The sequence below is a fragment of the Anabrus simplex genome, chromosome 4 (genome assembly GCF_040414725.1).
Source record: "Anabrus simplex isolate iqAnaSimp1 chromosome 4, ASM4041472v1, whole genome shotgun sequence".
Taxonomy (NCBI): domain Eukaryota; kingdom Metazoa; phylum Arthropoda; class Insecta; order Orthoptera; family Tettigoniidae; genus Anabrus; species Anabrus simplex.
Window position 1 is genome coordinate 429,774,921 of NC_090268.1, and position 20,876 is coordinate 429,795,796.

At 42.7% G+C, this 20,876-nt stretch overlaps 1 protein-coding gene across 1 annotated transcript in view; it reads right to left on the bottom strand.

The window, feature by feature from the left end:
- The window catches only part of LOC136872317 (trehalase-like), a 139,661-nt gene that overhangs the window by 20,120 nt on the left and 98,665 nt on the right, over positions 1 to 20,876 (bottom strand). Inside the window, exon 5 of the mRNA XM_068227435.1 lies at positions 17,627 to 17,893. Within this exon, the coding sequence (XP_068083536.1) occupies positions 17,627 to 17,893 (267 nt within the window). The remainder of the gene's footprint in view (positions 1 to 17,626; positions 17,894 to 20,876) is intronic.

Consider the following 20,876-nt stretch of genomic DNA (forward strand, 5'->3'; position numbering starts at 1 on the left):
CGTAAAACAAATTGCTCTTTTCTACAGTCACCTCGGTAGTATGGGATTAGCCCTTGCATTAGTGGCCTAGAGCCAGATTAGGTTTTTAAAAACAAGTGTATTAGGAGTGCAAGATCGCCTCCTCTCAAATTGTTATTTTAGAGGTCATGTAATTGCCCATTTTATTTAATAGACCTCAGTAGGTTGGGTATTTTACCCCTGTGTCTATGTCCAGTGAGGACAACTTGAAGGTGGAGTTTGGTGTGGCCTGGGAGAGGCTTAAATTTTGAGAGCGAGTGGCTCTTTTGAAAATTGAGTGTTGTATGCCTCGTGGAGGCTTTTCTGTGTAATTTGGAGCAAGGGCTCCTAGGTATGAATGGGGTTTTCTGCCCCTCTGTTAAAACTCGTGTTTGGGGTAAAACTGAGCTGACTGCCCAAGCAGTGCAAAATCAGGGCGCGAAGCCCAATTCCTGTAAATATTGTAACTACCCTTTTTTGATTTGCTACTTTGTACCTGTCATGCTTGTTATTTCTTTGTTTTTAAAAAGAAAATATAACCTTGTTAAATTTTAAATTAATTTTGCTTTCGTAGCTGGAGACCTATTCACACCCGCACCTTCTTTCACCTCTACCTACCACGGAAAACTCCGTAACAATAATAATAATAATAAATAGTAATAATAATGATGATAATAATAATAATAATAATTGTTACGGAGTTTTCCGTGGTAGTTAGAGGTGAAAGAAGGTGCGGGGGGTGAACAGGTCTCAGGCTACGAAATTAAAGTGAATTTAAAATTTAACAAGGTTATATTTTCTTAGCAAAAAACAAGAAATAGCAATAATGGCAGGTACAGAGTAGCAAAACCACTAATCGAGAATGTACATTTACAGGATTTGGGGCTCCTAGAGCCAGACACACAATTCTTGAGCAATTAGCCCAACTTTACGATATACAGAATTCAACAAAGGGGCAGAAGACCCCAATTAAGCCCAGGAGCACTTGCTCCAAATTACACAGTAAAGCCTCCTCGAGGCATACAACACTCAATTTTCGAAAAAGAGCCACTCGCTCTCAGCTTTAAGCCTATCAAAGGCCACACCAAACTCCACCTTCAAGTTGTCCTCTAAGGACATAGATACAGGGGTAAAATACCCAACCTACTGAGGCCTATTAAGTAAGAAAAAGGTTAATTACATGACCTCTAAAATAACCACTTGAGAGGAGGCGATCTGCGCTCCTAATACATTTTGTATGAAACCTAATCTGGCTCTAGGCCGCTAATGCAAGGGCTAATCCCATACTACAGAGGTGACTTTAGAAAAGAACAATTTACATTACATTAAGGAGGAATCGGTTGTGAGAAATAAGTTCACCTCAAAGCAATATGAGTGGGAGCTCGAGAGGGTTAAGCACTCTCTATCCCAATATGTAGCTTTAAAAGAGAATAGATGCTAAGAGTAGTTACATTTTAGGAAAAGGTTACATGGTGGAAACGCTTCGGACCCGCCCCGAGAGTTAAACTGCTGAGCTAGCAAGAAAAGAAGTTATTAAAAGGCCATTACCTGGTTATTGAGCTGCTGCCCGAAGAAAGAGGCGCTTCCCGCCCCCTGCTACGTACTTTACACACTAAAAGATGGTACAGAAGTGGCCCGGAGACCCTAAAATCAGCAGTTTATATACTCTCGCGGAAAGTTCGAGGCGTTATGGGAATGAGAACACCCTCCCAAAAAAACTTTATTGGCTAACCAAGAAAACCCCTACACAATCTGAAGAAGAAACACATAATTGGTGGAAAATTAATTGAAGAAATTCGGGATTGGCTAAATACAAAACAAGGGGAAAGAAAGGGTTAATATTGCCAACTTAAACAATGACTGAAAGAAATTTAGCAAAGAACAAACTTTTGAAATTAAATTTTCTCCAAAAAAAATTTCTTTCACTTCGCACTAGGGTGCACCATTGTAGTTTTTCAGTAGTGCCCTCTAGAAGAGAAAGTTCACACTTCTTACTACAGGTAAAACAAAAATACGTCAAAAATGACCATGTTCAAAAACTCCAAAGTTTCCAAGTAGTGACATCTTCTGAGAAACTTGAAAATTAATACCGTAGATAAAGTTCAGACTTCCTCCAGCAGAGGAGTTTCAATTGGCGCAAATTTTAAATAAGCGGCGTGGAGGTGTACCACCCGGTACAATAATAATAATAATAATAATAATAATAATAATAATAATAATAATAATAATAATAATAATAATAATAATAATAATAATAATAATAATAATTGTTCCGGGGTTATCTGTGGAACGCAGAGGCGAAAGAAGGCGCCTGGGTGAATGGGCCTAACTACCAAATCAAAGTTAATATAAAACTTTAACAAGGTTATATATTTCTGAATTTTAACAAGCAAGAATAACAAAACTTTAACAACATATCACTAGGTGATACAACAACGGTATGGCAATTTAGAACCAATACTTATAAGGATCCAAGATTACAACCAGGCACAACTTACAAAAAATGAAACGGGGGTACCTCGTACCCAACCTACTGGGCCTTAGTAGAAAAAGAATAGGTTAAGTAATGGCCCGAAAAAACAAAAGGAATGGAGGCGAGTATTTGCACTCCTACACATGCATTCTTAAAACCTAAAAGGCACTAGGCCGATGACACAGGGGCTATTCCCAACCTATGGAGGTGACCCGTATAAGAAGGAAATTTAAACATTACGGAAGAGAAAAATTAAGTTACCAAAACGTAGTCACCTCAAACCAAAATGAATGGGAGCTCGAGAGGGTAAATCAATGTCTATCCTCGAATTACAGTCACAAATTTAATTAAGTTTTTACATAAGCCGGCAGAAAATTGCATATTTAGGAAATTAGGTTACATTGTAAAGGTTTCGGACCTTTCCCGCGTGTTAAACTGCTGAGCTAGCAATAAATAAAGATGTTAAAAGGCCATTACCTTACAGAAGACCTGCTGCCTGATGAAATAAGCGCTTCCCGCCTCCTGCATTAGGTCCACACACTTAGATGTTAATCGAGTGGCCAAGAGATGTGAAAATCAGCAGTTTATAAGCCCTCGGGGAAGGTTCGAGACCTTTCATGAATAATTAAGCCACACCCTCTCAATTTTATTGGATACCTTACAGTTACGCACCAAATTGAAGAAGAAGCCGGTGAGTGGCTGAAAATTAATTACAGAAATTCTGGGTTGGCTAAATTCGAAACTGGCGGAAAGAAAGGTAAATATTGCCAACCCACAAATGAATGAACGAAATTTAGTAAAGAACAAAATTATGAATACAAAATTTCTTCAAATAAGGTTCCTTCACTTCGCACAAGGGTGCATGATCATAGTTTTTCGGCAGTGAGATCTATGACGGAATGTCCAAAGTTCTTGATAAATAGTAAGCAAAACAAGTCGAAATTCACACAGTGACATCTTCAGAGGAGGGGTTTAAGTAGGTCCAGTTTAAGTTCAGTGTATCTCCAGTAGAGGAGTTCCAATTGGCGCAAGATTTAAACGTGCGGCGTAGAGGTGTACCTCCTGGTACAAAATTAATAATAATAATAATAATAATAATAATAATAATAATAATAATAATAATTCATTCATGTCGTATCGGTCAACTTCGGACCACGTCATTTCAACTGGCTACTTCTGACTTTGATGTCTGCCCGGTACTGCCGCATGCGTTCGTTCTGGGTGTCCTTCTTTCCGCTCCTGCATCCATACCTCTCCCGTTTTTAATGTATTATTTTCAAATTTCGGGTTGTCTCGGAAAACCTGGAACGCTTGAAATTTCTTCTTAAGTGGTACACACTCCTGGATGCCATTATGTGTGATTCCCATTTCTTCAAGGTCTCTATCCGCCTCTTTGCACCAAGCCCATGTAGGTTTCTTCCGCTGAAAGAAGGTAATGATGCGGTTGGTCAGTCTTGTGCATTCGTGTCACAAGCCTGTCTCGGATGGTATCGGTAATCTTCTCCACGTGGATGTATAGTTCCTATTATTCCATCTTATTTGCCTCAATTTGTTCTCTTGAATTCCAACTTTGTCTTGATATTGTGAACTTTCCTACCTTTAAAAACACCATTCAAACTTATTCTTCTACTAATATAATTTCACACCATCTCTCCACTGACAGCTCTGAAGATACCAATTAGTCGAGCAGCTCGTCTCCTTTTTCCCAAGTCTTCCCAGTCCCAACGTTGCAACATTTTCGTAACACTAGTCTTTCGTCGGAAATCACCCAGAACAAATCGAGCTGCTTTTTTTCGGACTTTTCCCAGTTCTCATATCAAGTAATTCTGGTCATGGTCCCATACTCTGTGGAACCATACTCTATTTTGGGTCTTAGTTGATGCACATACGAAACTGAAACAAACTAGGAAGCACAAACGTCTAAATTTAAACGGTATATCCGAAGGGATAATTTGATTCCTAGCCCGCGGCATGTCTAGTCATGATGGTGGTTTCAATACTATCGGCAGGTGACCTGAAGTTTTGCAAAATCTCTGTCGTGTAGTTAACAGCCTCACCTCTATGACATGTTGTGTCGATAGGCTTGGAAATCGGTAGAACCTCGAGTAATTCTTGTACAAGTTGCTTTTTGACTTCTTACTTTTGCTACTTGCTTTACGTCGCGCCGACATATATAGGTCTTATGGCGACGATGGGATAGAAAAGGGCTAGGACTGGGAAGGAAGCGGCCGAGGCCTTAATTAAGGTACAGCCTCAGCATTTGCCTAGTGTGAATGGTAAACCACGGAAAACCATCTTCAGGGCTGTTGACAGTGGGGTTCTAACCCACTATCTCCCGGATGCAAGCTCACAGCTGCGCGCCCCTAACAGCACGGTCATCTCGCCCGGTACTTCATTTCTTGGAACAAGAATTGCTCTTTGACACAGCCATGCGTGATCGGTGAAATGTTGTGTCCACGTATGTTAAAAATCTCCGATCCCTGCGTGCCGTAGGTTTGGCGGGGCATCGCACACATAGAAAATGAGTTATTGAAGGAAAATACTATTCACGTTTTATTTGTGGTACAGCGAAATCCTCGTATTCCATAAAATTTTGAGTGAATGAAATGAATATCAGGTAATTACGAAATAGAGAGCACATCTCGGTGGTCAAGCTTAGTCGGCGTAGTTCCCCCTGATACTGGCAAAAGAAGTGCTCAAGCTGCTTTTTTTTTAATTTTTTAAAATTACATTTTGGCATTTGGTCCGTAAGACCATGCTGCCAGCTCTGTACATTTAGAAAACAGGAAAGTCAAAGAGCAACATCTTTACAACATGGGACCGTTCATGGCATTATGACTAATTGGTGATGGAAAGCCACGGTACAGGAACTTTGGTTGGATGAGTACAGTTTAACTGCAGACTACAGAACAAACTTGTCACAATGTTAAATTAGCTTCACTTAAAAATTTGGCTATTGCTTGATATATACGGATGTCATAGCTGCTGAACAACGACGAAACGGAAGTGGGAAGTGGAACTTTCAGTTGTATAAGCGTTTGATATAAGTTGGTCACTTGTGGTTTGTATCTAGTGCATCCTAAAATTGTATGGTTGAGGTCTGCTTCTTGATTGGGGTCAGAGGTACAATTTGGGGAGTCTATGACTTTGAGTCTGAACAGATGACTGGGGTAAGATGCATGTCCAAGTCGCATTCTGATAATTGATGTCATATGGCGGCGAGTTAGAGATAGTAGACTGAACCATGGTTTCTGTGGGATGTGTCTCTGGATAGCGGCGTAATGCTTGCCTTTGATGCGTTGAGTTGTTGCCCAGTAATTTGACCATTCTTTGTAAGCCTGTTTCTTGATGTGGCTTTGGAAGTCCGTGTATGGTAGGCGTAGTGCTTGGAACTGGTCTTCTGTAATGCTCTGCTTTGCCAGTTGGTCTACGGTTTCATTGTGTATAATTCCAGTGTGACCTTTGATCCACATAAGATGAACTTCTTTTCCGTTTTCCTTAGCTTGGTATATGCAACTTAGGATGTCCATGATGTATTTATTCGAACGCGTGTTCCTGCATGGCTGTTCTAGTTTTTGAAGTGCACTCTTGGAGTCCGTGAGAATTAATATACTGCTGAAGTGCTGGACGCCGTACGTGATGGCTGATTTAATGGCAAGTATTTCAGCTGTGAATATTGAAGCTTCGTGGGGAAGGGAGAACATTTTGCTAGTATTGAATGCAGGGCAGTAGTACGCATATCCGACTCCTTCATTGGTCTTAGACCCATCTGTGTATATTTGAGTATAACTGCCCCAATATGCATCGATAAAATTTGTTACTTTTTCGTTGATATTGGTATTGCAGATAATAAAATCTGGAAGATGAAATGTGGATGGTTGAAATACGGAAAGTTCATACCTCGGTCGAAATACTGGAAGCGCTGTATCTTGAAGAGTAAGGGGTATGATGTGCTGCAATTTCTTGATACTTTTGACCAATAGAGGTGTCCGTAGTCTTCTGTTTGTTCCTCTGTCACACAGTGGAAGGAGGCGGTGCAGTTTAGATGTTATAGGGTGGCTAGTTATGGACGAGCGTTGCAGAAGAAAGTTGTTGGCAAGCAGATCTCGTCTTATCTGAAGGGGCATTTCTTTAGCCTCTACCAGTAGTGCGTTAGTAGGACTTGAGTTCAAGGCTCAGAGACATATTCTGAGTGCGCGGAACTGCAGGACCTCTAGTTTTCGAAGAACATACTGCGGTGCGTTGCCGAAAAAGATGCAGCCATAATCTAGTACAGATCGGATTAACGATCTATATAATAGTAATAGGACAGATAGGTCAGCTCCCACCATACTCGACATAATGCTCTGATTATGTTTAACGTTCGGCCCACTTTAGTTACCAGGTACTCGACGTGGGTTCTCCATGTAAGTTTACTATCGAGGTATAAGCCTAGTAGCTTGGCTGAAGTCCGTAAGGGGAAGGAGTATGGCCCAAGATGTACAGATGGTGATATTGTGTGGAATTGCTTTCGAGTGAAGACAATAATAGAGGCTGCTTGGGATGCTCCTCTTATCAGACATCTCCACTCGCTTCTGCAGCAGTCAACTAATAGTCTTCAAGACAAAGCCTGGCTCCTCACTGCTTCATCTCCTGAATCTGGTGCGCGGCTCCAAGCATTACATTCGCCTACTCTTGGTCTCTGTCTTTACAATGAGAGTTTTCGTATCGCTGTGGCTGTACACGCATGCACATAAATGGTGTCCCGACGTAAACAGTCAACACTGCCCCACTCCAGTAGTGAAAAGGAGGGGAGAGAATGAAGGACTAGTGTTGAAGGCCACTCCTGTTCAGAGAGGAGGGGAAGGGAGTGAACGGGTAGTGCTGAAGGCGCAGTGTTTGTATTGCTATGCATCCGCCACTGTACCCATTTCAATCACAGCAGTCTTTTAGCGGGCTGTCTACCTGCAGAATTGCGTTAAGCGAGGAGGTGGGGGGAGGCCATGCTTTGTTTATATCGGGACACCATTTCTGTGCATGCGTGTACGTTTGGAAGCAGCCGTCTGAGAGCCTCATCGAGGCCTCCGTTGTTCGACGTGGCCTCCATGGCCTTTCCTGTATGAAAAGTAAAGCAAGACACGTCCGTCACTCAACTATAAACGATGTCATCTTGCGGATTTCAGTTTCAGCAGTAGTTCCTTCTATACGAGAGCCCACTGGCTTCTGCCGTTTAGACGATGAAACGCCAGACGGAATGACACTTGTGCCATGGAGAAAGGGTAGATCTCTCCTGTTTGATTTTACCTGTGCCGACACATTTGCCCAGTCCAATCTTCCCCTTTCATCAATGAGTGCTGGAGGTGCAGTCGCGAGTAAAAAAAGTGCTAAAAGAAGAAAATACAGTGAACTGTTTGGAAAATTCTTCTTCGTACCAGTAGCCATTGAATCCAGTGGTTAGGGCAATTAAGGCCTCAATTTCATCAAAGCGTTTCGCCAACGGATTGCTCGGATTTCCCGCGATATCCGATGAACTACTTTCCTTATTCAGCGCATCAGTTTAGCTCCAGTGCGTGGGAATGTCGGAATGTCACATCCATTCTCGGAACACTACCACCTGGTAAAGAGCAGGATGAAATTTTCCTCCTTTAAAGTTTATCGAAATTTAATTTTTGCCTGTTAGTAATTACCAGGTTCAAACGAATAAATTAATTCTTTCTTTATTTCATTATCCGTTTACCCTCCATGGTTGGTTTTACACCCGAACTCAGGAAGGGCGCCTCTGTGGTGTAGTGGTTATTGTGATTAGCTGCCAACCCCAAGGGCCCGGGTTCAATTCCCGGCTCTGCCACGAAATTTGAAAAGTGGTACGAGGGCTGGAACGGGGTCCACTCAGCCTCGGGAGGTCAAATGAGTAGAGGGGAATTCGATTCCCTCCTCTGCCATCCTGGAAGTGGTATTCCGTGATTTCCCACTTCTCCTCCAGGCAAATGCCGGGATGGTACCTCACTTAAGGCCGTGGCCGCTTCCTTCCCTATTCCTTGTCTATCCCTTCCAAACTTCGCATCCCCCACAAGGCCCCTGTTCAGCATAGCAGGTGAGGCCGTCTGGGCTAGGTACTGGTCATCCTCCCCAGGTGTATTTCCCAATCCAGAGTCTGAAGCTCCAGGACACTGCCCTTGAGGCGGTAGAGGTGGATCCCTCGCTGAGTCCGAGGATATTTTATTTCGGATGAATTATCTGATATAGCTATTAATCTGTCCCTACATGTCGCGTATCATTCAGCCATTGTTAACTTATTTAAAACTAGCGAATGTACCCGTGCTTCGCTACGGTATTCTACATTGTATTCGAATATCGAAGTAAATAGTGTGCATGCAGTAAATAAGATTGTTTTAAAATTGCATGTCTCTTAGCGTTATCCGAGAAAGAGCATGGGGAGGTCCCCGTACGTTGTTTCCAATGTAAAGTGTTTGTTATGGATTTGTGGTATAACGGCAGGCTCACTTGCCTACTGCCATTCACAATCGAGTTGGGAAGTTTACATTATAATTGCAGGCCCCATTGCCTACTATGCGGACAGAATCGATTTGGGGAGTTTTCGTTAAAATGGCAGGCCCCCTTTCCTACTTCCAGACAGATTACAGTTTTTATTATAATGGCAGGCAATTACCCTACTATCACTCGAAATTGAGTTGTGCAGTTATCATTATAATGCCAGGCCCATTTTCCTACTTCCAGCCAGCTTACTGCCAGTCACACCAAGTTGGTGAGTTTCCATCAAAATAGCAGGCCACTATGCCTAATGCCAGTCACATATTAGATGAGGACATTTCTTTATAATGGCGGGCACCCTTGCCTACTGCCAAACACAATCGGGTAGGGGAGTTTTAAACAAAACTGCATGCTCACTTGCCTTCTGCAAGTCAAATCGAGAAGTGAACTATTCATTACAATTGTAACCTTCCTTACTAATGACAGTTACACAGGAGTTGGAGAAGGAACCCTTTCATACTGCCAGTCAAAGTCGGTGTGGGGAGTACTGATTACAATAGCAGACCCACCCTTTCTCGATCGCTACAAATCGACATCAGTGAATATATATAGATCGACATACGAAAGTATATGCTTGTTTACAATATTGAAGACCTTCATTTACAGATTAACTGCTACGAAACGTACGTCATATCGACAAAGGATTATACCATAAGACACGCCGGATTTAGTGGCCTAAATGGCTGGTCCTATGATATGTCATCTATTCTTGGGTCAGATTGAGTTAGAAACGTGGAACAGAGTAACGTTCTTGTAAGATTATCTCGCATTACATTACTTTTCGGATAATTATGTGACAGCTACATACATAGCATTTGGCTCATATATGGCTACTGGGTGGGCCAATTTTCGTGAAGAGTTTGATGATTCTGTATTTCATATAAGTAATCGAAGGTATGAATTATGCATGTGAAAATTTCAAATTGACTTAACATCCATTAATAGAGAAAAATCAAACGTAAAAGGGATACAGATACGGCAAAAAGTCATAAGACCAAGGTTGTAGATCATTCCAAATTGAACGGAGATTGTGCAATCTGTTATGTGACAGGAATTTCCGAAGGTCTGCACCATCATTAAAATTGCCTGCATATTTCCATATTCTTCGGGGATAAAAAGTGAAAAATTTAATGATCTTCGATGTTTTCCGTTCGTTACAGGCTAAAACGTATAATTTTGTCAAATTTCAATTATCTTCTTTTTCTACTGGCAGATTATGCCGCAATCTGGATTTTGGGCGAGGCGGGTAAAAATTAGGACTTTCAGGAAACTAAACCAAAAATTATGCAGTGGTCATTATTACCCCTTAAACGGAAAGCTGTACGAAAATTTCGCCAAAATAGTCAGTGTAGAGGCACACAGTCGTTACGATTGGATTTATATAGATAAGGAATCTGCTCCATGTAAAACACCTTTTTGGCTATGTCCGCTGGACTTAACCTGCAAAACTGACCATTCATGATATCTCCCTTATTAATCCTCCTGACGAAAAAATGCACATAAAAAAAAGGTTTAGAGGTGGAATTCCATCACGTTTGGTCGATTTCCAGTCAGGTTGGTCTTGTTCTGTATATATTGTGGAAGAATAAAATCACCATTTCGGTTCCCTATAAACCGCCAGTACATTCCGGAACATGAAATGTTATTTACGTTTAAAACCTACCTTTGGACAGGTGGATGCTAAATATGAATTTTGGTTCGAATGTCTTCAGTAGTTTTCAATTTGTAAGGAATACGCTTTACACGCACCCGCTCGTGAGTTAAGTCCGATGGGACTTGTACAAAAAACGGTCCGTTAATGATATCTGCCTTATTAATCCTCGTATCGAAATGATGGGCATGAGAAAAAAGGTTTAGAAATTAATTTCTACCAAGGCAGGTAGATTTAAATTAACGTTGGTTGTGTATATTTTGTGGAAGTGCAAAATCACTGTTTCGGTTTCGTATAAACCCCCAGTCAGTTCAGGGATTTAGAAACAATATTTGCCTTAAAACCTATCTAGGACAGATGTATTCTAAATATGAGTCATGGTGGTAATACATCCAGTAGTTTATAGCACTCGCGTATATACGTCGTAATTAAGGAAGAAAATAATACAGTTAAGAAAGTTGAAAGTAATAGAAAATGGATTATAACTGAGTACAGCCGGATAACGACAAATATGTAAATGCCAAGTTAATGTATTGGAAAATCAAATACCCCTCAATAAATTATGCTAGTGTGAGTTATGGATATAATAAAGCGGTAACAGAGGAGAAAATCAGGTCCATTGATTCCTAGGTAAACAAGTAATAATATGAAGATGACTAATGGTGTTATTACTTAATCTATTCGAAGGCGGTTATAACATCCAACGATATTCCGCCAATATCCCGCAGATAGGCCGATTGACGCCTCTCTTGCCTTCTACCCAAGGAACAACCACGAATTTAAAAGCATGATGAGGAAAATGGCAATACGTTACTTCCCTGCTCGCATGCAGTCAGAGACGTTGCCATGGTAACCTGTAGGTTCGTTGTCGGTCTGTTGGTCACTCAATGCAGAGCATGTTACCAGCAGAAAATTGTAAATCTCTCCATCATGTAAAGAGTAAGGTAAATTATGAACATAACGAAAGTTGTTTATAATGAAGAGACGTTTCACGTACGGTAAACGAAGTTTACAGAAAATTAATAGTATAAGAGAAAATGGAGGAAAACCATTCTGGTTTTCCTATAAACCCCCCGTCTATTCAAAGATTGTAAAATGATATGCATATCGAAACCTTCCCCGGGATGAATATACTCTAAATATGAAATTTTGTTGAGATCTATCGAGCCGTTTCGACGTGATGGTGGAAAAACCATTCTGGTTTTCCTAAAAAAACGAGTATTCAAAGATTTTAAAATGATATGCATATCGAAACCTTCCCCGGGAGGAGTATACTCTAAATATGAAGTTTGGTTGAGATCTATCCAGCCGTTTCGACGTGATGGTGGAAAAACCATTCTGGTTTTCCTATAAACCCCCGTGTATTCAAAGATTTTAAAATGATATGCATATCGAAACCTTCCCCGGGAGGAGTATACTCTAAATATGAAGTTTTGTTGAGATCTATCCAGCCGTTTCGACGTGATGGTGGAAAAACCATTCTGGTTTTCCTATAAACCCCCGTGTATTCAAAGATTTTAAAATGATATGCATGTCGAAACCTTCCCCGGGAGGAGTATACTCTAAATATGAAGTTTGGTTGAGATCTATCCAGCCGTTTCGACGTGATGGTGGAAAAACCATTCTGGTTTTCCTATAAACCCCCCGTGTATTCAAAGATTTTAAAATGATATGCATGTCGAAACCTTCCCCGGGAGGAGTATACTGTAAATATGAAGTTTGGTTAAGATTTATCCAGCCGTTTCGACGTGATGGTGGAAAAAACATTCTGGTTTTCCTATAAACCCCCCGTGTATTCAAAGATTTTAAAATGATATGCATATCGAAACCTTCCCCGGGAGGAGTATACTCTAAATATGTAGTTTGGTTGAGATCTATCCAGCCGTTTCGACGTGATGGTGGAAAAACCATTCTGGTTTTCCTATAAACCCCCCGTGTATTCAAAGATTTTAAAATGATATGCATATCGAAACCTTCCCCGGGATGAGTATACTCTAAATATGAAATTTGGTTGAGATCTATCCAGCCGTTTCGACGTGATGGTGGAAAAACCATTCTGGTTTTCCTATAAACCCCCGTGTATTCAAAGATTTTAAAATGATATGCATATCGAAACCTTCCCCGGGATGAGTATACTCTAAATATGAAGTTTGGTTGAGATCTATCCAGCCGTTTCGCCGTGATGGTGGAAAAACCATTCTGATTTTCCTATAAACCCCCCGTGTATTCAAAGATTTTAAAATGATATGCATATCGAAACCTTCCCCGGGAGGAGTATACTCTAAATATGTAGTTTGGTTGAGATCTATCCAGCCGTTTCGACGTGATGGTGGAAAAACCATTCTGGTTTTCCTACAAACCCCCCGTGTATTCAAAGATTTTAAAATGATATGCATATCAAAACCTTCCCCGGGATGAGTATACTCTAAATATGAAATTTGGTTGAGATCTATCCAGCCGTTTCGACGTGATGGTGGAAAAACCATTCTGGTTTTCCTATAAACCCCCCGTGTATTCAAAGATTTTAAAATGATATGCATATCGAAACCTTCCCCGGGATGAGTATACTCTAAATATGAAATTTGGTTGAGATCTATCCAGCCGTTTCGACGTGATGGTGGAAAAACCATTCTGGTTTTCCTATAAACCCCCCGTGTATTCAAAGATTTTAAAATGATATGCATATCGAAACCTTCCCCGGGATGAGTATACTCTAAATATGAAGTTTGGTTGAGATCTATCCAGCCTTTTCGACGTGATGGTGGAACAAACAGACAAACAAACAGACACGAACAATTTTATTTATATAGATAGATAGATAGATAGATAGATATGTAATAAGCCGACTTAAGAATACATAACTGACAATATATTTTAAAAAGTTACGTAAATAATTAAACGAACCTCCGCAGCTCAGGCGGCAGCGCGCCGGCCTCCCACCACTGGGTTCCGTGGTTCAAATCCCGGTCACTCCATGTGAGTTTTGTGCTGGACAAAGCGGAGGCGGGACAGGAATTCTTTCGGGTACTCCGGTTTTCCCTGTCATCTTTCATTTCAGCAACTCTCTCCAATATAATTTCATTTCATTTGTCATACATTAATCATTGCCCCAGAGGAGTGCGACAGGCTTCTGCAGCCGGCACAATTCCTATCCTCGCCGCTAAATGGGGGCTTCATTCATTACATTCCTGGCCCGGCCGAATGACTGGAAACAGGCTGTGGATTTTCTTTTTCACATAAATAATTAAATAAATAATTTTAAAGTTTAGAAATCATATGGTCCGCCTCTGTGGTGTAGTGAGTAGTGTGATTAGCTGCCACCCCCGGAGGGCCGGGTTCGATACACGGTTCTGCCACGAAATTTGAAAAGTGGCACGAGGGCTGGAATGGGGTTCACTCAGCCCCGGGAGGCCACGTGAATAGAGGGGTTCGATTCCCACCTGAGTCAACCTGGAACTGGTTTTCCGTGGTTTCCCACCTCCTCCAGGCAAATGCCGGGTTGGTTCCTAACTTCAGGCAACGGGCACTTCCTTCCCTCTTCCTTGCCCATCCCCTTCCGATTCCTTCATCCCCCCACAAGGCCTCTGTTCAGCATAGTAGGTAAGGCAGCCTGGGCGAGGTACTGGCCCTCCTCTCCAATTTCATTCCCGACCGAAAATCTCGCGCTCCAGGACACTGCCCTTGAGGCAGTAGAGGTGGGGTTCCTCGCTGAGTCCGAGAGAAGAAACCAACCCTGGAAGGTATACGGATTAAGAAAGAAAAGAAAAACCTGTATAAAGATTTGGCTGGGCATTGCACACATACAAACAGACAAACAGTTCCGGATACTACGGACTGAATATGGCTCCTCGTGTCGGGGACCTAAAATGGCTTCCTACATGGACTTTAAAGAAAGGTCCTTGACTTGTATTTTCTATCTTATGTAAATTGCCTAGCGACAGTGAATTTATGCATTAATTAATTCTGGTGTGAGCACGTTGGATTGTCATATCCCAACACTCGTTTTCCGCCTGTTTTCCGTGCATAACAACCCAGCAAAAGAGAAAATAACACAATCCACCTTCGAGGTGCTCGGCATCCTTCCATTTACGAATTTTACAAATTTCAGATCTTCGCGGGCCGTAGATTTTACTGGGCATCGTGTACACATACACACACACACGCACACGCACACGCACACACGCACACGCACGAATACACACACAAACACTTCTTATATACGGTATATGCAGTGTAAGTTCTCACCTCTGTTATACAATTGCGGCAGTGGCGTGTACTGAGATCAAGACGTGGGCTACCTTTAGACTTAGCTTACCCCTTTTCGATGGTTGATTTAGTGAACGTCAACCTTCAGCGTTTTGAACTGCAACCAATAGCCAACGGAGAAGCCTGCTGTGATGTCAAGGCTGCTTCACAAGCTACTACCCTGCCCTCTACCACTGCCAATGCTCAACCCCTGATCAGTGGAGATGGTAGCCTAAGGTTAGCAAATTAAAGTCCGGCTTTGTGGCTAAATGGATGGAATGTTCGTCTTTGGTCCGATGGTCCTGGTTCAATAATCAGAATCAACCCCGTCGTACTCTTAAATCACCTGACAAAGGGACTGGGTGTTTATGACGTGTTCGCCATTCATTTTGTCCTCACTAGGTCACTGCCAAGCCTATACAGATGCCATGCACCATTATTATTATTATTATTATTATTATTATTATTATTATTAAATACAATTTTGAGTTTTACTCCGATCGTACCCATCGTTCACTGGTTAATTAGCTTCCTTGGAAGATCAGTGGTGGTGTCTGACCCATGATCACGGGTTCGATTCCAACCAACAAAAGAGAACACTGAATCTGAAAGATTGCATTTCATTTTTAGCAGATCTACCTACAAAAATAAAACTATATTACTCCTATAACAGCAGCCCTGCAGTGTCTTCCTACAAGGATGCAGAAGTAAACGGGAGTGAAATACCAGCACTCTGTTATCTATATGATTAAGTCAGAAGTATGAGGTGAGGAAGTATATAGGGCTACGATGAGTAACGCATGGTTGATAGTTAGCTGTGGCGATCTGATGTACGGAAGCCTAGCACACTTATCGCCTCGGTCCTTGCTCCTATCCGATATACACTGACTGACAGAGCAAATGCAACACCAAGGAGGAGTGGTTCGAAAGGGATGAAAGTTGGGGAAAAAGCAGAGTCGGCACGGAAGAATAATTGATGTTTATTTCAAACCGATATGCAGGTTACACAATGCGCACGGCATCGACTCAGTAGGATGTAGGACCACCGCGAGCGGCGATGCACGCAGAAACACGTCGAGGTACAGAGTCAATAAGAGTGCGGATGGTGTCCTGAGGGATGGTTCTCCATTCTCTGTCAACCATTTGCCACAGTTGGTCGTCCGTACGAGGCTGGGGCAGAGTTTGCAAACGGCGTCCAATGAGATCCCGCACGTGTTCGATTGGTGAGAGATCCGGAGAGTACGCTGGCCACGGAAGCATCTGTACACCTCGTAGAGCCTGTTGGGAGATGCGAGCAGTGTGTGGGCGGGCATTATCCTGCTGAAACAGAGCATTGGGCAGCCCCTGAATGTACGGGAGTGCCACCGGCCGCAGCACATGCTGCACGTAGCGGTGGGCATTTAACGTGCCTTGAATACGCATTAGAGGTGACGTGGAATCATACGCAATAGCGCCCCAAACCATGATGCCGCGTTGTCTAGCGGTAGGGCGCTCCACAGTTACTGCCGGATTTGACCTTTCTCCACGCCGACGCCACACTCGACTGCGGTGACTATCACTGACAGAACAGAAGCGTGACTCATCGGAGAACACGACGTTCCGCCATTCCCTCATCCAAGTCGCTCTAGCCCGGCACCATGCCAGGCGTATACGTCTATGCTGTGGAGTCAATGGTAGTCTTCTGAGCGGACGCCGGGACTGCAGGCCTCCTTCAACCAATCGACGGGAAATTGTTCTGGTCGATATTGGAACAGCCAGGGTGTCTTGCACATGCTGAAGAATGGCGGTTGACGTGGCGTGCGGGGCTGCCACCGCTTGGTGGCGGATGCGCCGATCCTCGCGTGCTGACGTCACTCGGGCTGCGCCTGGACCCCTCGCACGTGCCACATGTTCCTGCGCCAACCATCTTCGCCACAGGCGCTGCACCGTGAACACATCCCTATGGGTATCGGCTGCGATTTGACGAAGCGACCAACCTGCCCTTCTCAGCCCGATCACCATACCCCTCGTAAAGTCGTCTGTCTGCTGGAAATGCCTCCGTTGACGGCGGCCTGGCATTCTTAGCTATACACGTGTCCTGTGGCACACGACAATACGTTCTACAATGACTGTCGGCTGAGAAATCACGGTACGAAGTGGGCCATTCGCCAACGCCGTGTCCCATTTATCGTTCGCTACGTGCGCAGCACAGCGGCGCATTTCACATCATGAGCATACCTCAGTGACGCCAGTCTACCCTGCAATTGGCATAAAGTTCTGATCACTCCTTCTTGGTGTTGCATTTGCTCTGTCAGTCAGTGTACTACAACAAGCCGTGCGGGGTGAGTCGAGGGGACAGAGACGAGAGTCTGGGCTGCAGCATCAGTATCCGATGCCTTGCACTCAGAAATACGTGCGACGTTTTTTCTCATTGATTTCAAGTTTTGTAAATCGAACAATGTGTCAGATGCTTACATTATAATGTGCTTTAAACTTCCATCATTCCCAATTGAGGTTTGGGCTTCACTGATAGCCTTGGTAGCCCTCAGTACACGCCACTGAATTGCGGTAATAATAAGAACGAGAAGCAAACCGTACTCCGTTTATTGCGATAAGGTTGTGTTCACCTCATTCACTGCTGTCTTAAAACTGGCAATGTGACAGCACTTTGAGCTCAGGGCAGAGACTTGTGGTAAAATAAGATCAAAATAACCAGTGGCCATGTTTAGCGACATCTATCACTTTCTTACCTTCTCATACATACGGCTTTCCTGCTGGAAACCCATGTAGTTCGACTGGACCCATCGGTCAGCGTATTCGTAGGCCAGCTGGGTAGCAGCGGGCTGTTGAGTCTGGACGAGCCCCTGGATTACTATCGCTTGTAGTGGCGGCCATGCATTGGGGAAGTCCCACTGTTCCTTCGTGAACGACTCGGAGGTGGGGATGCCGTAGTAGGAGGACATATTATGCTTGTTCAGGTACTTAATGACTTTCTTTGCGATGGGAACTACGTCATACTGAAACAGAAAGTCACACAACTATTTGCACGGAAATGGCGAAATCTCTCATTACGTAATAATATTAAGGAGAGTGATGACTAAAAATTTGAACTTCTACAATTTACGACTCACCAAAACCAAATTTAAAACACAAGCACATATTAATAAGATACAGCCCCACACAAAATTTGGAGTTGATTACTTATATGGTTGCAATGGTATTGACAAATAATTTGTATTTTTATATGTTCCATCGAAAATGTTCTTTGCGGCACAGTGTTCATCTTTGTTGTGGGCTAAAATTCGGTAGACTTGTCAAAAATATTCACATATTGAACAACTCTTGAGTTTTGCAGATATAATTTTCTCAGTTTTTTATTCTTTCTTTCTTTCTTAATCTGTTTTCCCTCCAGGTTTGGTTTTTCCCTCGAACTCGGACTCGGTGAGGGATCCTACGTCTACCACCTCAAGGGCAGTGTACTGGAGCATGGGACTTTTGATCGGGAATACAACTAGGAAGGTGGACCAATACCGCGTCCAGGTGGTCTGAACTGGTATGCTGAAGAGGGTCATTGTGAGAGGACGCGAAGTTTGGAAGGGACCGACAAGGAAAAGGGTAGGAAGCGACCGTCACCTTAAGTTAAGTTCCATCCTGATATTTGCCTGGAGGAGAAGTGGAAAACCACGGAAAACCATTTCGAGGATGGCTGAAGTGCGAATTGAACTCCCCTCCACTCAGTTGACTTCCCGAGGCTGAGTGTACCCCGTTCCAGCCCTCGTACCACTTTTCAAATTTCGTGGCAAAGCCGAGAATCGAACCCAGGCCTTCGAGGGTGGTTTCACACTTTTCCTCCGGGCAAATGCCGGGGTGGAACCTAACTTAAGACGACGGCCACTTCCTTCCGTCTTCCTTGTCTATCCCTTCCGATCTTTCCATCCCACCACAAGGCCCCTGTTCAGCATAGTAGGTGAGACCGCTTTGGCGCGGTACTGTTCCATCCCACGATCAAATGACCCACACTCCAGGACACTGCCCTTGAGGTGGGATCCCTCGCTGAGTCCCAGGGGAAACCACTACACCACAGAGGCGGACTATTTATTCTTTCAATAGGCAGAAATCTATTTTCGTGCTAATTCAGGAGTAAAAATATGAACATAATATTCAAGCGATAATAAAATGCAGAACTACTTTTAATTCCCGTACATATTCGCAAATTCTCTGCAAGTGTCAGGAGAATTTGATAAGAACTCTGTTGAAAGGAGCGTTTTATACATGAGAAAGAGCTGAAACAGTTTTCAGGTGGATAAAAGCAATTTTAAGAAACATACTTGCTTTAAAACTGCCCTGGACTGTAAATTACTACTTCAGACGTCTTTCTCCTCCTAATCACAGCGTAGGCCTACTACAAGGTAAATATATTACAGCGGTATTATTGAAATTGTAGTACGAAAAAAATCTGAAGCTAATTTTTTCTGACAGCGGGACTAAAGGGTTGTGGGCTTCGTCTAAATACGCCGAACCATTACTATTTAATCCGGGCATTTAGAGTTTTAAAACTGGCGTTAAGATAAATATAAGGATGGGGGATTTTTAAGGTTAAAATTCAAAATTCGATTGTTTAGTCAAAAATCGCTATATTTCACTCATGGCTTCCCTTAAGCGATGGTCTGAAGTTCCGCACCGTCCTGTGCACCTGCTTACTACATCCTCTCCATAGCAGTTGTTCAAAAATTGAACTTCACTGTCGTAGACATAGAAATGGACGTCATTTCAAGAGTGGTCCGCCTCTGTGGTGTAGTGGTTAGTGTGATTAGCTGTCACCCCGGAGGCCCGGGTTCGATTCCCGGCTCCGCCACGAAATTTGAAAAGTGGTAGGAGGGCTGGAACGGGGTCCACTCTGCCTCGGGAGGTCAACTGAGTACAGGTGGGTTCTATTCCCACCTCAGCCATCCTGGAAGCGGTTTTCCATGGTTTCCCACTTCTCCTCTAGGCAAATGCCGGGATGGTATATAACTTAAGCCCACGGCCGTTTCCTTCCCTATTCCTTGTGTATCCCTTTCAATCTTCCCATCTCCCACCAAGGCCTCTGTTCAGCATAGCAGGTGAGGCCACCTGGGCGAGGCACTGGTTATCCTCCCCAGTTGTATCCCCCGACCCAATGTCTCACGCTCTAGGACAATGCCATTGAGGTGGGATCCCTCTCTGAGTCCGAGAGAAAAGCCAAGCCTGGAGGGTAAACCGTGGTGCTACGTGGATATGGGATAGGGACTTTCAACCTTGGTCGTCCCCTGGACTGGATGTCTTTTCCAGTACTTTACCTTCAATGGTCGTTTGGAGAAAAGAGTCATGTCTCAGTACGTGTCCAAAGAAATTTTTTATCCTCTTCTTTATCGTGTTTAACAAAAAATATCGATCCTCTTTTACGTTCTTCAAAACAAAGTCATTTGTTCCTTGTTTTTGATTTTGGTTTGTTTCTTGTATTTTCGTTTTTTGTTTTTGTTTTTTGTTTTTGTATTTTTATTTTTGTTTTCGTTTTCGGTTTTTGTACCTTTGTTTTTTGTTCTTTGCTTTTTTTTGGTTTTTTGGTTTTGGTTTTTATTTTTGTTTTTGTATTTTTTAATTTTTTTCTTTGTTCTTTTGTTTTTGTTTTGTTTCTTGTTTTGAGATGGTATGTGTTGTTATTTCAGTGATTACAAAATCGAATCATATTTACAAAGAACTTTGCAGTACGAGCTCACTTATGACCATGACGTTGCATCTCCTTTTGCCTTTTAAATCTAAATTACTATCATTCTTCACTTTAGGTCTATATTGAACAATTTTGCCTTAACAAATTCCAATGTAAGCGTGGTGGTAGTCATTTTGAGTAAATAAATAACCGTGTAATAAGTCTGAGACATCGTTAAGAGAAGACGACACATTTTATATTCCTCTTCTAATTTGGAACCAATAAGAAAATCAAAGTTCATAAAATGTGTCTACAAGTCTCGACCACTTGAG